We start from the raw sequence: 17,281 nt of genomic DNA, 5'->3' as shown, positions 1-17,281 counted from the left end.
CCTCTACGGCTCCTCGAGGGCCAACAATGAAGAACGATGCGGCCGTCAAGACTCAGTCCGGGCATCTTCCCGGAGAGAGTTACCAGGGAGAAGCACGGACAGAAGGCCGCAGTTTTCAGAAGCTGAGTCAGCTCCGGACTGTCATGAGACGGAGCAGACTACCGTGGCAATCCCCCAGACTCAGGAACTCGACAGGAAGGTCGAGAACCTTGAGCGCCAAATTGAGGTGCTTCATAGCAGGAAGGCAAGGCGTGAGGGCGACTTCGAGTTTACCACCAAGTCCCCCTTCTCCCCCTAAATCGAGGACGAGCCAGTCCCACCGAGGTTCAAAATGCCTTAAGTGGAGCCCTACAACGGAACTACCGACCCCCTCGATCATATAGAGAGTTACCGAGCCCTTATGGCACTGCAAGGGTCCTCGGAGGCTGTGCTCTGCAAAGCCTTCCTAGCCACTCTTCGGGGTACGGCCCGGCTTTGGTTCTTGGGACTAAAGCCGAGCACGGTATCCCCCTTTGAGCAGCTCGGCAAGCAGTTCGCCACCAACTTTGCTGCCAGCCGGCGCCAGCGGCGGAAATCGGATTCCCTCCTGAACGTCAAACAAAAGGAGGGGGAATCCTTCAGAGAATATCTTGACCGCTTCACCGCTGCGACCTAGGAGGTCCGTGAGCTCGACCAATCGATCGCCATGTCGACATTAAAGACTGGGGCCCGCTCCTACAGATTTCTCTTCTCCATTGAGAAGAGTTTCCCCACTGACTTTACCGAAATGCTGGCCCGAGCTCGGAAGTACGCGAAGGTCGAAGTGGCCATCGCCTCTAGAAAGGGCGATCTCGAGCAGGCCTCGAAAAAGCAGAAGAAGCGTCGCGAAGAGCGCGGCCGCTTGAGAAGTCGGTCTCCCCGCCGAGACAAGGACCTGCCTCGGCTGAGGAGTCCACCTCGACCGCAGGGACGACATCGACCAAGGTCCCCGCGTCGACCGAGATCTCCACCGCGGCCACGAATGTCCTCGAGGAGGTACGAGAGTTACACCCCGCTGAATGCCCCCCGAGCAGAGGTCCTTATGGAGATAGAAGGTCGGGACTACTTCCGACCTCCTCTCCCAATGCGGGATATCGGAGCTCGGCGCAATCAAAGGAAGTATTGCCGCTTCCACCGAGACCACGGCCACGACACGGAGGATTGCTTTCAACTCCAGGACGAGATCGAGGTGCTCATCCGACGCGGAGTACTAAATCGGTTTGTGCGGAACCTGCGTGAGGAAAGAAGGCCCGCAAAAAATGCCGTACCACTTGAAAATCCAAATAACAACAGGCCTATCGCCGGCACCATCAACACCATTGGAGAAGAAAACTCGGCTGAAGAACCGACCAAGGAAAGGATCTCTCCGAAGCGCCTGCACACCTCCGAAGCCATTTCCTTCTCAGACAAGGACTTGGAAGGAGTTGAAACTCCTCATGATGATGTTGTGGTCATCTCTATGATTGTAAATAAATTTGATGTAAAGTGCGTCCTAGTTGATAATAGAAGCTCAGCAAATGTTTTGTACTACGACGCCTATCAAAAAATGGGGATGACGGAAAGCCAGCTTCGGAGAATGAATGCTCCACTTGTCGGATTCACCGGGGATTCGGTCCCAGTCAAGGGCGAGGTCGGCCTTCTTGTCACGGTCGGGCTCGCTCCTCGAGAAAGCACTGTGAGTACGGACTTTCTTATGGTCCGCCTGCCTTCGGCCTACAACGCCATTCTCGGACGACCAGGGCTAAATGCCCTCCGAGCTGTAGTTTCGACTTACCACTTGCTCGTGCGATTTCCCACCGACCAAGGAGTAGGCGAAGTTCGTGGGGACCAGCTGATAGCTAAGCGGTGCTATATGGCGACTCATAAAGCAAAGCAACCGGCCGAAGCCCCAAGCCAGAATAAGCAAGCGGCCGAGGTGCCGGCCCAGGCGTCAGACCAGGCCCTGCCTATCGAAACCCTGGAGGTGCGGGACGACCCCTACCAGGAACGGGTAGAATTCGGTGAGCTTCTTACCCAAATTCCATTAAAGCAAAACTGTCCAGGGCTAACTGTGCAGGTCGACTCTGGCCTGAGCACCCTCGAAAGGGACCGCCTGATCAATTTCCTGCGGGCCAACATGGACGTTTTCGCTTGGTCGTCTGCCGACATGCCGGGAATCGATCCCAAAGTCATGGTTCACCGACTTCAGGTGAAGCCAACTTGCAGGCCTGTGCGGCAGAAGAAACGGGGCTCCGCCTCGGAATGACAACGAGCAACGGCCAAGGAAGTGGACAGACTCCTCGAGGCTGGCTTCATCTAGGAAATCTCTTATCCAGATTGGCTCGCCAACGTGGTCCTCGTGAAGAAATTTAACGGAAAGTGGCGCATGTGCGTGGACTACACCGACCTGAATAAAGCTTGCCCAAAAGACAGCTTTTCACTTCCCAGCATTGACCAGCTCCTTGACTCTACCTCGGGACACCAGCTGCTGACCTTCTGGACGCCTTCTCGGGATATAATCAAATCCGAATGGCGCTCGAAGATGAGGAAAAAATAGCCTTCATCATCGACAAGGGCCTCTATTGCTATAAAATGATGCCGTTCGGGTTGAAGAATGCCGGAGCGACATATCAAAGGCTAGTCAGCAAGATCTTCAAAGATCAGATAGGCCGGAACATGGAGATCTATGTGGACGACATGCTGGTTAAGAGTCGGACGGCAGAGCACCATATAGCCGACCTCAACGAAGCGTTCTCCACTCTCAGAAAATATCAAATGAAGCTTAACCCTGCCAAGTGCGCTTTTGGAGTCACCTCAGGCAAGTTTCTCGGGTTCGTGGTAATTATCGTTGGAGTGATGAAATTGCGTTATAGCGCGATTTCGTCTAACAAGTTCAACCAATGGGGGATTGAAGCAAACCCCAAAAAAATTCGAGCGCTACAGAAGATGGTGCCGCAAAGACAATCAAGGAGGTACAGCGGCTCACCGGGCGGATTGCGGCTCTGGAAAGATTCGTCTCCAGGTCGGCCGAGCGATGCCTCCCATTCTTCAAAATCCTCAAGCAACCGAAGGATTTCTTGTGGTCGGAGGAATGCCAGCAAGCTTTTGAAGAGCTTAGGCGCCTTCTCGCCTCTCCGCCGCTGCTCACCAAACCCCAGCAGGGCGAGCTTCTCTATCTGTACCTGGCCGTCTTCCCGGTTGCGGTGAGTTCAGTTCTGGTATGAGAAGAGAACATGCTCCAAAGACTGCTGTACTACACCAGCCGGGTCCTGAGGGATGCTGAAACAAGATATTCCAAATTGGAGAAAACAACTTTTGCCCTGGTCATCTCAGCTCGGAGGCTCCGACCTATTTTCAGGCCCACACAATGGCCATACTGACCGACCAGCCCATGAAGCAAATTTTGCAACAGTCGGATCGCGCCGGGAGGATCATGAAATGGGCAGTCGAGCTCGGAGAGTTCAACCTTGAATACCGACCGAGGCCAGCAATCAAAGCCCAGGCGCTCGCCGATTTTATACTGGAGTGCACCTTGCCGGATGATTCCGAGCTTGCATCCACGCCAGCATCGGAGATCCCGAGGCAGCCATGGACTCTACACGTAGACGGCTCTTTCGACCTTGGGGGGTAGCAGAGCAGGCCTCATTCTCACCATCCCAGACGGTGTAGTCGTAGAGCAGGCTTTATGCCTCGAATTCCATCTCGAACAACGTGGCAGAATACGAGGCACTCATCGTCGGACTCAAGCTGGCGAAGGAGCTGAAAGTGCAGGACATAAAGGTCTTCAGTGATTTCCAGCTGGTCATGAGCCAGATTTTGGGAAATTTTGAGGCCAGAGAGCCAACAATGCAGAAATACTTCCGAAAGGTGCGGGATTTCATCTCCACCCTAGACTCCTTCAACATTCAACATATCCCCTGGATGGAGAACCTGAGAGCAGACCAACTGTCAAAGCTGGCAACTTCCCGCATGAGCGAGCTTCCTAAGGCAACAATGCTCGAATATCTTCAAATGCCCACCACGGAGGAGCCCGAGCCGACCCTCTGCGTCGAAACCGAGCTGAGCTGGATGGACGAGCTCATCAGCTACATACGAAATGAAGTCCTCCCTAATGATGAGCTCGAGGCTCGCCGAATCAGGCGTCTAGGCTCTCGATTCCTAATATACGAAGGCAAGCTCTACCGGAAATCTTTCACCTCTCCTCTCCTCAGATGCCTCCGTCCGTTAGAGGCAGATTATGCTATGCGAGAGGTCCATGAAGGGATATGCGGGAACCATCTGGGAGGCCGAGCATTGGCCCATAAAATCTTACGCCAAGGATACTTTTGGCCCACACTTCAAAAGGACGCAACGGACTTCGTCCGAAGGTGCGACCAATGCCAGCGGAACGCCAACATCCAGCGCTGACCCTCGACCCCACTGACCTCGATTAGTGCCCCTTGGCCATTCGCCCAATGGGGGATCGACATTCTGGAGCCATTCCCCCTAGCTACCAGGCAGAAAAAATTTCTGGTCGTCTCCATCGACTATTTCACCAAATGGGTCGAAGCCGAACTAGTGGCCCGGATCACCGAGCAGAAGATGCGGGACTTTGTTTGGAAGTCAATAATCTGCAGATTCGGGCTCCCCCGCATCCTTATATCTAATAACGGTCGTTAGTTCGACAATATCCATTTCAGAGAATTCTTCTCCGAGCTCGGCATCGATCACCGCTTCACCTCGGTCGCTCATCCACAGACAAATGGAGAAACCGAGGTGACGAATCGCACCATCCTTCAGGGGCTCAAAGCCAGGCTTGATTGGTCCAAGGGGCAATGGGTCGAAGACCTCTACAATGTCCTCTGGGCATACAGAACAACATTCCGGCTCCTTACCGGCGAGACCCCCTTCAACCTGGCATACGGAACAGAAGCTGTTATTTCTCTGAAAGTTGGACTCCCCTCACCAAGAGTGGAGCACTACAACGTGGCCTCCAACTCCTCCCAACTCAGGGGCAACCTGGACCTCGTCAAGGAAACTAGGGAGGCAGCCCGAGTTTGTATGGCGAGGTATCAACGCAGAACGGCACAGTACTACAACTCCAAAGTAAAAGTCAAGCTCTTCAAAGTGGGAGATCTCGTCCTCAGGAGGGCTGAAGCTTCTCAGCCCACTGAGCAGGGAAAACTAGCCCCAAACTGGGAAGGACCTTACCGGGTCGCGCGAGTCCAGCAGCCCGGAGCGTACAAATTGGAGTCTCTTGAAGGAACTTTCATCCCTCGAAGCTGGAACTCCGAGAATCTTCGGATGTACTACCAATAAATCCTTCGGGGGTCATCGACAAATGGGAATACAACTCTCACCCTCCACTTATGATAATTTGCTTACGATTCTCCATTAATTATTTCACTCTTCCTGATATTAGGATGTTCATGAATCCCAGGAAACCCGACCAAGCTCGGATGCCCGACCAAGCTCGGATGCTCCGGCCAAGCCTGGAATGCCTCGCCACGTCAATGCCAAGCTTGGTCTCGATCTCCCTCAAAAAAACTTCGACCAAGGTCAGGATGCCCCGTTGAGTCGACAGTGAGCCCAAGCTCCCTCGACCTCGGAAAGCGTCGCAGGTCGACAGTGCGTTCCTAGACCCCTCGACCTTGCGTACGATTCCTCGACTAAGGTCGGGATGCCCTGTGTGTCGACAGTGCGTTCCCAGACCCTTTAACCTCGGAAAGCATCATCAGGTCGACAGCGAGCCCAATCTCCCTCGGCCTCGTGCTCGGTTCCTCGACTAAGGTCGGGATGCCCCATTGAGTCGACAGTGAGCCCAAGCTCCCTCGACCTCGGAAAGCGTCGCAGGTCGACAGTGCGTTCCCAGACCCCTCGACCTTGCGCATGATTCCTCGACTAAGGTCGGGATGCCCCATGTGTCGATAGTGCGTTCCCAGACCCCTCGACCCCGGGAAGCGTCACCAGGTCGACAGCGAGCCCAAGCTCCCTCGGCCTCGTGCTCGGTTCCTCGACTAAGGTCGGGATGCCCCATTGAGTCGACAGTGAGCCCAAGCTCCCTCGACCTTTGGGAGACAACAACGGGGTAGGACTTTTGCGGACCCCCGTGGCCTTCAACAACGGGGTAGGACCTTCGCGGACCCCCGTGGGCTTCAACAACGGGGTAGGACCTTCGTGGACCCTCGCGGCCTTCAACGACGGGGTGGCTCCTGCGTGGACACCCCAGCATGCAGGCACGCCTAAAGCAGACAACAAATACACGTCATTCCCCATGGTCGGCTGGTGCGAGCTGCGTCATTGCGCGAGGCCCCGACCAAAGCGCCATCTTATTCCACAACAAACGGCATCGCCTACGGAAGCGGGCTACGGGCCAAAGAGCACATCGAAGAGCCAACCGTAGAACGGAATTGACCATCTCGACATGAGGTGCTCGGCTCTTACGGGGTGAAAGGTACCTTCCACCTAGCACCTGCATTATTGCATCTACTTGTTTGTATACCGATCGATAAAATTCCGACCAAGATCGGGACGTTCCTCGACCAAGGTCGGGATGCCCCTCTGAGCCAGCCATAAGCCGAGGTCTCCTCGACCTAAGGCATGATCTTCCTGCCACTAATGCACAAATTAGCTCGTACGAACCCCTTTGAATGAGGGCTTGGCCGAGTCTAAGCATCGGCCTGGGTCAACGCCGGCCTGTAGCGACGACTTCAAGCCTAAATATCTTGCCAAGCTCGAGAGTACCGAGTCATTAAGTCCCGATTATACTTGTAGATACCCCGACTAAGTTCGAGGCCAACAACTACGAAAACCTCAGCGATAGCTTGACTCTGGTCTACTGTCTCCTTGGGGACCGACTCAAAGTTCCCGTAAGCTTATACTTAGAAAGCCAATCCTAAAGACGACCAAAATCTTCTGGAAGATAAGACCTAGAAGCCCTCTGGGGTCTAAGGCTCGAGCTCAGCGCCCTGCCAATTCGAGTGCCGAGCTCAAAGGCTCGGCGAGATTCGAATCCAAGCTCAAAGGGCTCAGGAGCTCTGCCTATTTGGGAGCCGAGCTCAAGGGCTTGGTGAATTTCCTTGAAGTCCTAGCTCGGAATCTTCCCTATCGGATCTAAGTTTAACAGCTTAGCGAACACAATCGGGACCTAAGTCTACAGACCCTGAATCTACAAACGTGGCCAAGTTTGCGGAATTCGCCGAAGGAGGCCGAAGGAAATTTTAGTTTAAACGATCAAAAATTATCTACCTTGCAGAAGAAAGAAACGAGCACAAATTTAGGAAAAAAGAATTCTTTACTGATAGAGGCCCGAAGGCTAAGTACAAAACCAAGGTTCGGCTGTACAATTTTGGGGGCCGACCTTGTTTACAAAAAAAGAAGGAAAATGACAAATAGGAAATAAAACCCTAAATAACGGGCGCAGCTCCGAGGTCTTCTACAGCAGCCGCTTTGGCGCACTCGGTCGGAACCCCACCAGGTCCTTCCGCCGACCCGGCCGCGATAGTAGGAGCTTCGGCCGAGACATTGTCGGCAGCTTCGAGGGCAGCTTCAGGAGCTTCCTCGGTGGAAACCTCCCGAGTGGCCTCCCCGGCCCCTGGGACCTCGGCCTCAGCCAAGTCTTCGGGCCCATCTTCGCCCTTTTTGATCCCGGCTCCGAGCTGAAGCAGGTTGAGATCGAACTCAGGGCAGAGCCGCTTCAGCTGATTCCGGAAGTCTTCAAAGCCGCGGATGAGTCCGTCCACGGCTTCCTCCTCCAGTAGATCGCGTAACTCTTCTGACCCGGAAGAGTTGCACCGCCTGGTCGGCTCGCTCCCGGGCACTTCTCTCCCGAGCCTCGAGCTGCTCAATCTTAAGCTGAGCAGCCCTCGCCTCGTTCTGGTGGACGACGGCCAAAGATCGAGCCTCAGCCAGGCGAGCCTCGGCGCTGCGCAGCTTCGACCTGGCTAAAGTGTGCGCGGCCTTCTCTTCCTCGACCTCCGCAGTTAGCGACCGGAGTTCGCCTTCGCCGGCCTCTACTCTTGCGAGGAGCTCCCTCCGCAGAAGCTCGGCCTCACCGAGCTTCACCTCGGTCTGGCAGAGCTTCCTCTCGGCCTCACGGAAGCTCCCGCAGCTCGAGCCCCTACAGTCGGTGCTCAGGACCTCCCGAGCAGACCTGGAAAACCCGCCCTGGGCTATGCTCGCCTCAGCACCCGCACCAGATGAAGATCTGGTTTTCTTCCTCGGCTCGGGTGGGGCCCCACCAATCTCGGCTGCCCTTTTTCGGAAGCGAGCATAGAGGGCCGCGTTCTTGGTCACCATCTTCGGAACGTCTGTAAAGGCAAGAAAGAGAAAAGTTAGAATGTCAAAGAAGAGACAAAAGAAGAGCAAAACGAATAAAAAAAAGAAGAAAAAGAAGAGAGAACAACCACCACCACCCTTACCCTGAGGGCGCGCCGAGCTCAAGCCTACGTTGACTAGAGCGTCCTCGCTTACGAGGTCGTTCAGAAGAATGTTTTCCTCGAGGCCGTAAAAAGCGTCGAGGATCTTCTGCTCGTTCTCGGATAGCTTTGGAAGTTTGTTGGCAGTCTTGAGCCGAGCCTGCCCCCACCTGGGGTCGAACCCCCATGACCGCTCGGAGGACAAAAAGAAGAATTTCTCCGTCCACCCGTGAATGGAGGTCGGAGCGCCCCGAAAGAATGGCCGACCACCCCGAAGGGCAAGATACAGCCATTCTCCGTATCCCAGGTTGAACTTCAGTAAGAAGCACCACTGGAAAACGTTGACTGAGGTCGGTATCCCGTGCGCAAGGCACATGGATAGAAAACCGATGATCGTCCTCCACGCGTTTGGAGCGAGCTGTGCTGGGACGAGCTGATAAGTCGCCAGGAGCTCGTTCACAAACCCGTGGAAGGGAAACCGCAGGCCGGCCCAGAGTGTTTCCAGATACACCCCGATCCGACCCGGAGGAGGCCTCGTTATTCGATCCTCCGACCCCGCAGGTTCCAGATTGAACCCCCGCCGAGAGAAGAACCATTCCTCAGCCATCTCTACTTCCTCGCCACTCATGATGGACCCGACTTCGTCCGGACCACGACCTATCCCAGAAAAACAATCAAAAAAGAAGGGGGAAAAAACCAAAACCAGAAACCCTCCGAGCAGACGGGGGGGGGGGGGGGTAAAGAGAGCACCTACTGAAACTTCCGCCGGAGATGACAATGAATCGTAGGTTTGGAGAGGGAAAACCAGAGCAACCGCTTCGGGAGGCCGCCGGGAGAAATGAGGGGGATATCAGAAAACACCAAGTGAAGGCAGCCAAACAGAAGCCCTTAGGCCAAGTTAAGGGTTTATATAGACCTCTCCAACGGCCCGGATCGGCAAGACAGGATCCCGTCTCCCGTCCGGATCGTGCCACGCGCGGCCCCGAAAGCCGAAACGGCATATTAAATCAACGCCTTGAATGCAGAATCAGGGAAGCGCTGTATCGGATCGCGAAGCCCCATCATGAGCTCACGAAGCGAGGACGCTTCGAAAAGCGAAAGGGTGTCTACCCATCTCCTCCCATTAAAAGCGCCTTGAAATACGCGGAGCGCCGAAATAATTCAAAATCTTCCGGCCCGCATCAATGCGGAAAAAACAGTTACTTCCCGCGCCCGAGCCCGGTAGCAGCTCGAACTCGGAAGTCGGAGGGTAGTGTTGGGGGAAAATAAGCCGCTCCGAAACACATGGGTATGCGGTCAGCATGTACCTGACGATATCCGATTCGGAGACGCCCGACCAGGCGCTCTACTGGAAGCCGACCTGGAGGCATCTGCCCAGGCGCTCGGCCCGACGTCCGACCTGAAGGCGCCCGGCCCGACGTCCGACCTGAAGGCGCCCGTCCCGACGTCCGACCTGAAGGCGCCCGGCGTCCGACCTGAAGGCGCCCGGCATCCGACCTGAAGGCGCCCGTCTCGACGTCCGACCTGAAGGCGCCCGGCGTCCGACCTGAAGGCGCCCGGCATCCGATCTGAAGGCTTCCGGCCCGACGTTCGACCTGAGGGCGCCCGGCCCGGCGTCCGACCTGAAGGTGCCCAACCTCTATATTGCGGTCACATCCATTTATAGTACGACCAGGAACCATGCCCTACCGCCGTCCTCAATAATTAATGCGCATGGTCTCTGCAGACCTCCGGCTTACTCAACAATTAATGCGCATGGTCTCTGCAGACCTCCGGCTTACTCAACAATTAATGCGCATGGTCTCTGCAGACCTCCGGCTTACTCAACAATTAATGCACGTGCCTCCAGCTATTTATGGATCTCAAGCCTTTCACGGCAAATCGGCTCGGCAGCGTCTGATCAGCCATGACAACTCCTGGGCTTCGGCTTAATCTCCTACGACAAAGCATTAATTCGCACGATCGTGCATTAATTCGCACGATCATGCATTAATTCGCACGGCGCGCTCAATCACACGGTAACTTCGCCCCGTCATATCACAGGTAATCCAGTACCCCACTATAAAAGGGGAGCCCTTCTGTCTTAAGGGGGGTTGGACTCAAAAAACTAAAAACACACATCTTCTTTCTTCTTCATTAAGCCCCTTCTCTGACTTAAGCATCGGAGGGCCGGCACCGGAAACCCCGGCCACCGGCTTGTTGCAGGTCTACCGGAAGATGCCGCTCGCCGACGGACCGCTTCCCGCCCTTTCAGCATCGAAGCTCCTCCTTCTCAGCCAACGGTCGCTCACGGGTCCAATTTACAGCAACGTAATTAAATAAAAATATATATTTTTGAACACACTTTTTTTTTTTTTCTTCTTTTCCGCTGCCTTACGACTGGTGGTCAGCAAAGGCGACGTTTTCTTTAGTCAAAAAGAAAGAAAAAGAAGAGCGCGATTTCTACGCAGGAAACTTCCATCCACCTTCCGGCTTGCCAAAGGCGACACGGTAGCTACCTTCCACTATGCTTACTTAACTTAGTGCCCTCGGCCTACCCCGTAATAACTATAATGCCATTAGGGTGAGGTGGAGACAAGAAAAAGTTGATAACCTTAAATGATATATTTTTTTGGTAAACCTTAAAGACATATGGATAGCTGCTATGTCACAATCGAGTCTTGAGTTGTTGAAAGTAATAAATTGGGAAAAAGTTTCAAGTGTTTATGAATAAAAGTTTAGCCATGTAACCCATGATTACTACGAAAATAAGATAGTGAATCGGAGCAAGCCCAATGTGTCCAAGATATTCATGCAGGATTAATATGAAATTATGTTTCTATAGATCAAATGTGATGTTAATTATTTTTTTTAAAAAAATATTTTTTATCTGAGCTTTAGACATGTAAAATTAGCATAGTAGATAAAAATATAAATGGGTCGAATCAGATCATATTATCAGTGACCTCAATTCAATCCGACTTTTTATTCGAGTTCTATCGTCCTGAATTTTTTTTTTATTTTAGAAATTGCTATTAAACTTTTATTTCAGAAGATTGAATTCTCCCATTATTTTAAGATTTTTGCTAGATAGTTATTCTGAAAAATTGAATATTCCCGTTATTTTGTTTTACTAGGAGGATGGCGGCCGGAACTTTTCATGGAAATAGCCAGGTACATTCCCTTCTCGCTTCTTTCCTTTGTCCATCTTTATTATTAAAGACGGGCACCAGAGGATGAGATGAATTGAGCAAGCGACAGAGATATATATATAGAGAGATTTTTCTTGAGATCGTTTTAGCAGGGAGAAAGAAGATATGATGCTCCCAGGGGTGGAGCTGGCCCGGAAGCGGCGGGTGCACTGCCACAGCGGCGGCGAGACCCCGGCGGCGCGGAGATCGCCGGCGGATCCGACTGACATGCGCCTCCCCTACCTCCGACCGACCGCCATGGACGAGTCCGCCTTTGCCGCCCGCATCCGCCTCGAGGAGAAGCTCCGCGGCGTTGCCGGTCCTCCTCTCCCCGCCGCCGCCGCCACCACCTCCTCCTCCTCCTCCTCGTTTTCCTTCTCGCCGAGGTACGTTTCTTTTGCTCCTCACTTCATACATACAAGGAACTAAACACAGTTTTCTTTCTCTTTTGTTAACAAAAACTGTATAGGAATTATATAAAGATCGACAAACTTTGCAAATCAAATTAATCCAAAGAAGCTATGCGTTCTTTAAGCTAATAGTATTCTACTTGGCTGATGGCCATAGACGGAGGCAGCGCGAGGCATCCGATGGGAAGACAAAGCCCAAGAGCGGTGGGCTCAAGAGGACGGGATCGAGGACCGAGCTTTGTGCGGTGTGCCTTGAAGATTTCCAGTCGAAGCAAAGCGTCATGAGGCTGCCCTGTTCCCACAAATACCACTCTGACTGCCTCCTCCCATGGCTGGCTGCTCATGCTCACTGTCCATGTTGCAGAACGCCTGTTCCATTCTTCAATTGCCTCTCCTAGCGGAACAATGATTCCATCAAATGATGAAGTTTTTTGTAATTAGATCTTGCTTTTTCTTTTTTTTTTTTGACCTTTTTCTTTTGATACAGGGATTAGCTGTTATTGACATGAGTCTTCATTTGCTCACATAAAACGATTGATTTGATCCAAAAACACTACTGCATGAGGCTTAATTTTTAACAAATCCCATCACCTAAAGAAAAATGTTTCGTGTTAGATTTTTACTTTTATATTTTCATTATATGAGTCCTTCTTTTTTATTAGTTGAGGTGAAGTGTGTAAGTTGGATGAATAGGATATGGAACATAGCTTGAAGGCTTACTGGCTCAAATTCTGTTGGCAGAACCGAATATAATGGGTCAGTTACAAATGAGCTGCAGAATGTAAAAGTCAAAAATACGAGAAAAAAAATATTTTGATATGTACCAAATGAATTTGAACAGATCTTTGGTGTATAAGAATTTTTGCATATGCTTTGTATGCTAGCGATTTATGTATGGATTATGATTATAAAAAATTGCATATTATTATGAAAATGATATATATATCACATGATTGTGTATTTTAAAATTTTACAATGCTATTTAGCATTCTCAACCTATTTATATAGGTATAATTTATGAATATGAATATTTTACAAACTCTCATATAGCTATGACCGCTTTTATAAATGGAGGCTAGTCGATACTCTAGAGTTAGCATCAAACGAAAACAGCTCTTTGCCAACGGGTTAATGTTGGTAATGAAGATGAACTATGATTTCTTGTTGATTATGAAAATAACCGTATCACGAGTTATAATGACCATAGCACAAAATATTTATGAGTATTGTCTTAAAAGATAATATGGCTAAATAGCAAATATCTGATGATTATGAATATTTTAAATTGCACTTGAATTCATTTTTATGAACCTGCATTATATACATATATAATTGTATTATTACAATGTGATTTGTTATATTTTTATATCTACGAAATGTTTTATTTTACAGTAAAAGCTATTTTCTAAATGATGCACTAAATAATGTATAAACTTATTCTTGATTCGATAAGACGGTATACTTACTAAGCTACAAAGCCCACCCTTTTCTTTCTTCTTTTTAGATAATTAAGGTTGTTAGAAACATGAAGGGATAAAACTAGTGGAGGTCGACTTAATAAACTCCAAGCATAGTAGCATGCTAATAATAAATTTAGTTTATGATTATCAAATTATGACTTTTGTAACTTTGTATATTTAAATACTAAATTTAGATGCTCTGTACCTGTACTGCTTTACTTAATAAATAGAAAAATTTTGGACCACTTTTATTATTGTATAAATTGTTATACGGATTTTCTTTTGTGGGCTTCATGCTATTGTAGATGACATCCTAAAGTAGCACAACCATGTCATGTTCTAGATTTGGAGTATGACATCCCTAGTCTTTGAACATCTTATTGCTGATTTTGAATGCCCAGCTTTTTTTTTCTCTTTTCATCTCTTCTACTTTATTCAATTTATCTTTCCACTTTTTTTAATTCCTTATTCCAGGCAATTGAAGGATTTATTGGACTATATTGCCTTCACGAGCTCATGCTTGTGTTATACTTGAATGCTCTTTCATATCTTGGGAGCATAATTGCTAGTAACATGCATGAGAGAGATGATGTTGCTTTTAAGATGATTTCTGGCATACTTTTGATCCAAGCATGTCCTTTTGATTTTTGACTTCCCCTATATCTATGGTTTTTAAAAAAATTATTTTTATAAAGTATAATTTTCGGAGCATTTCCATTCACATTTGTTAATTTTATGGATTTTTCGCCAATACATAAAAACTAGATTACACATTTGTAAAATTCATAAATCTGAATCCAATGGCTGTACATCAAGCTAACAAAATGTAAATCACATTTACTTTTTTAATATTGATGAGCTTGATTGGGATTTTTTGGCTACATCCAACCAGTTTAGGTTTCTTCTTTACTATAATATCCGTTACATTATTCAAGATGTTAACTTGCTAACCAGTATAAGGGGTGAGGGTTTGTGAAATCCACCGTGAAAAAGAGATTTTAGCTAACAACTAAAATAAATGTTATAATTAATTTGTAACTATAGCCTGTCCTATATGGAAGCCATCAAAAAACAAAAAAACTCCTAAATCAATTTGTAAATATTAGTAGAACACTTCTCAACTGATAGCAAGTGATTTAAGGCTTCTCATTAAACCTAAAAAGTACAAAAATCTCTTTATGGAAAAGGATCAAACTCAATCCAAATCACCCTCTTTTGTCTAAGAAAAGGGAGGGGTTAAGCCCCACCCAGCAGCTAGCTAAGTATAGATGGATTCAACCCCAAGTCATTGGGTACTCGGCCCAATGATTTTCTAGCTCTGAGACCTCATAATGACTATATTGCCTAAAACTCAGCATATGAAATTTGTAAGACTTCAAGTTAGCTTAAAACAAATATCTTCATGTCATACACAGCCCATATTATGCTTCTAGCAATGCAACTGACTTACAAGATTCAAAAATGGACAAAATTCCTACACCTAATAAGAATCTTAGTTTGCATCACTCTCAAAAACAAACTAGATCCAATTAGGTTAACCAAATGACTTTGACCCAATTGTGTCCATCAAATATAGTCTAAGCCTAAGTACCAATAGAGAAAAAAAAAAGTTGTAATAGGTACAAGTAGTAGCAGCAACAAGGTTAATTATAAGCTAGGGACATGTTTTTCATTGCTTGCATATTTTCTTTTAGAGCATTAACATTAGGGCCAACTACCATAGAGATCACTTCCCTGGTCTGATTTTTGACCGTGAAACCTCATTCATATATCTGTTAGGCAATATTAGATTTATTACCGTGTTTTGGTTGACATTTTATTTTTTGTAATCATAGATTCCAATCTTGGATGTCTCCAAAGTGAAGAGGGATCCCAACCGGCTAATACCATAGTTTTCCCAGCCACATTCCCATCATTTTAATGGATAAATAGTATGAACCAATTCAAGAATGCAATGGAATGTAATTATTATTTATTTAAGGAATTTAGTCAAATCCAAATACCCTGTATTAGGTTGAAAGAGAAGGTTAATATGTTTAATAAGTTCCATATTTTGAGATGAGGGTTTGTTGAGTATTCTTAAAATTGCTAGTCCTGATTCCTAAACTATTTTAAGTACTTATAATTCATTAATCATATTGGAAAATGTATTTCAATAAGTTAGCATCATGTCTCACATGAGTGGAAATTAACAAAGACATGGCATAAGGGAGAATCCCAATTACCATGATAAAAATAATTTGGGCTTCATTCTTTTCTATGGATCAATATAACACGTGCTAAGCCTTACCACCCTTTTATGTTTTCCCATTCTAATGCACGGGAACTTGCTCCCTCCTACGTTGTGAAAGACCTCTCTCTATCTTATGAGGGAACCACACCCAAGGAGGATTTAGTTGCAGTCATGTTTATATAATAAATATAAACCTACACATTATTGTAGCTAAAAGCATGACTCCCATCCTTCTCCATTCTAATAAATGGCACACCAACGATATTTTTTTACTTTGCAGTGGGTCTCCAGCAAGGTTGTCTCCTTTCACCCTACCTATTCATTATTTGTGCTAATACTCTTTTCCGAGCTTTGGCGCAGTTGAGATGCTTTATTAGGGATTGTCTTGGTATTTGGGAGCAGAAGGGGCCCTAGTGTTACTTGGGAGTGCCGATCACCGGGTGGAGGCTTAGAAGGAGTGAGTGTGCTAGCATGGAATGGAGAATTCAGAAGCGCCTTGAGGGCTGGTAGGTTAGATCCTTGTCGATGATGGGTAGAATAACCCTAGTGAGATCCCTCCTTAGTTCTATGCCAATATACTTGATGTCCAACACCATCATGCCGTGAGTCTAGATGGCGAAGCTCGAGCAGCTACTCTGCAATTTTTTGAGGGGTACGCACGGAGGTGGGAATGGGATGAACCTGGTTGTGTGGGATCGGATTTGTCAGCTAATGCGAGATGGTGGGTTAGGTATCCAATCCCTGCCGGTGAGGAGGAAAGTCTTGATAGCCAGACATGCTGCAAGATTTTTGCTTGAGTTTGATAGCCTTTGGAGTTCTATGATGGGGCCAAGTATGGCCCTTAGACCTCAGTGAATGAAATTCAGACAGTGGGGAGCAGCTCCTTCATCTGGAGAGCAATTTGCGCTCATGCCCCAATGGTGATGGCCAACATGAGATGGTTGATTGGAGACGGACAAAGTTTGTCTGTTATGAGAGACACCTGGGTGGACGCTCTATCTTTGAGGCCCTGGCCGACTACTATCAACATTGAGGTGGTGGAGAGCATATGGGTCTGTGACTTGTTCCAAGCTAGGAAAAAGAGGTGGAACACAATTCTGGTTACTCAGCTTTTTTGCGGTCATCTTGCTGAGAGGGTGTGATCCCTTGTGGTCCCTAGGCACAGGGTGCCCAATGTGAAGGTCTGGAGATCCACCTGCAGTTTGAGGGTGAGGGCTAGGGATCTATCATCTCTTTAGAAGTGAACTAGCATAGAGGCATGACAGTAGTTGAATCTGGAGGCTCCGAGTTCATCCAAGGGTTGCTCTATTCATCTGGAAGATTTCGTGGTTCCACATTCTGACTAATAGTGTTTTGAGTAGAATGGACCTGAACATACCTCTGATCTACCTTGACTACAAGGTGGAGGAGTCCGTTGACCATGCCCTCTTCCAGTGCATGCAAGCGGCCTGAGTATGGAGGCTGGCTGGCGCCCCTCTAGAGGTGCTTCATCAGCAACCCCTGATCATACCTTCTTGGATTATCCACAGAGGTGATCCACTAGGCCGCTATCTAGATCAGTTGTTATTGTTGCCGTCTAAGTTGCGTACCATATTCAGTTGGTACGGAATGCTTG

General features: G+C 48.5%; 1 protein-coding gene across 1 annotated transcript; it reads left to right on the top strand.

Annotated features, from left to right (window-relative positions):
• The first annotated feature begins 11,537 nt into the window (after nt 1-11,537).
• Nucleotides 11,538-12,907, top strand: LOC103697316 (E3 ubiquitin-protein ligase RNF165-like). Its single transcript, XM_008779154.4, has 2 exons — nt 11,538-11,949; nt 12,131-12,907. The coding sequence occupies exons 1-2, from the start codon at nt 11,690-11,692 to the stop codon at nt 12,369-12,371; spliced, it is 501 nt and encodes a 166-aa protein (XP_008777376.1). The 5' UTR covers nt 11,538-11,689; the 3' UTR covers nt 12,372-12,907.
• The last annotated feature ends 4,374 nt before the right edge of the window (nt 12,908-17,281 follow it).

This window comes from Phoenix dactylifera, unplaced genomic scaffold (genome assembly GCF_009389715.1).
Source record: "Phoenix dactylifera cultivar Barhee BC4 unplaced genomic scaffold, palm_55x_up_171113_PBpolish2nd_filt_p 001503F, whole genome shotgun sequence".
NCBI lineage: Eukaryota > Viridiplantae > Streptophyta > Magnoliopsida > Arecales > Arecaceae > Phoenix > Phoenix dactylifera.
This window is presented reverse-complemented; position numbering and strand designations above follow the sequence as displayed.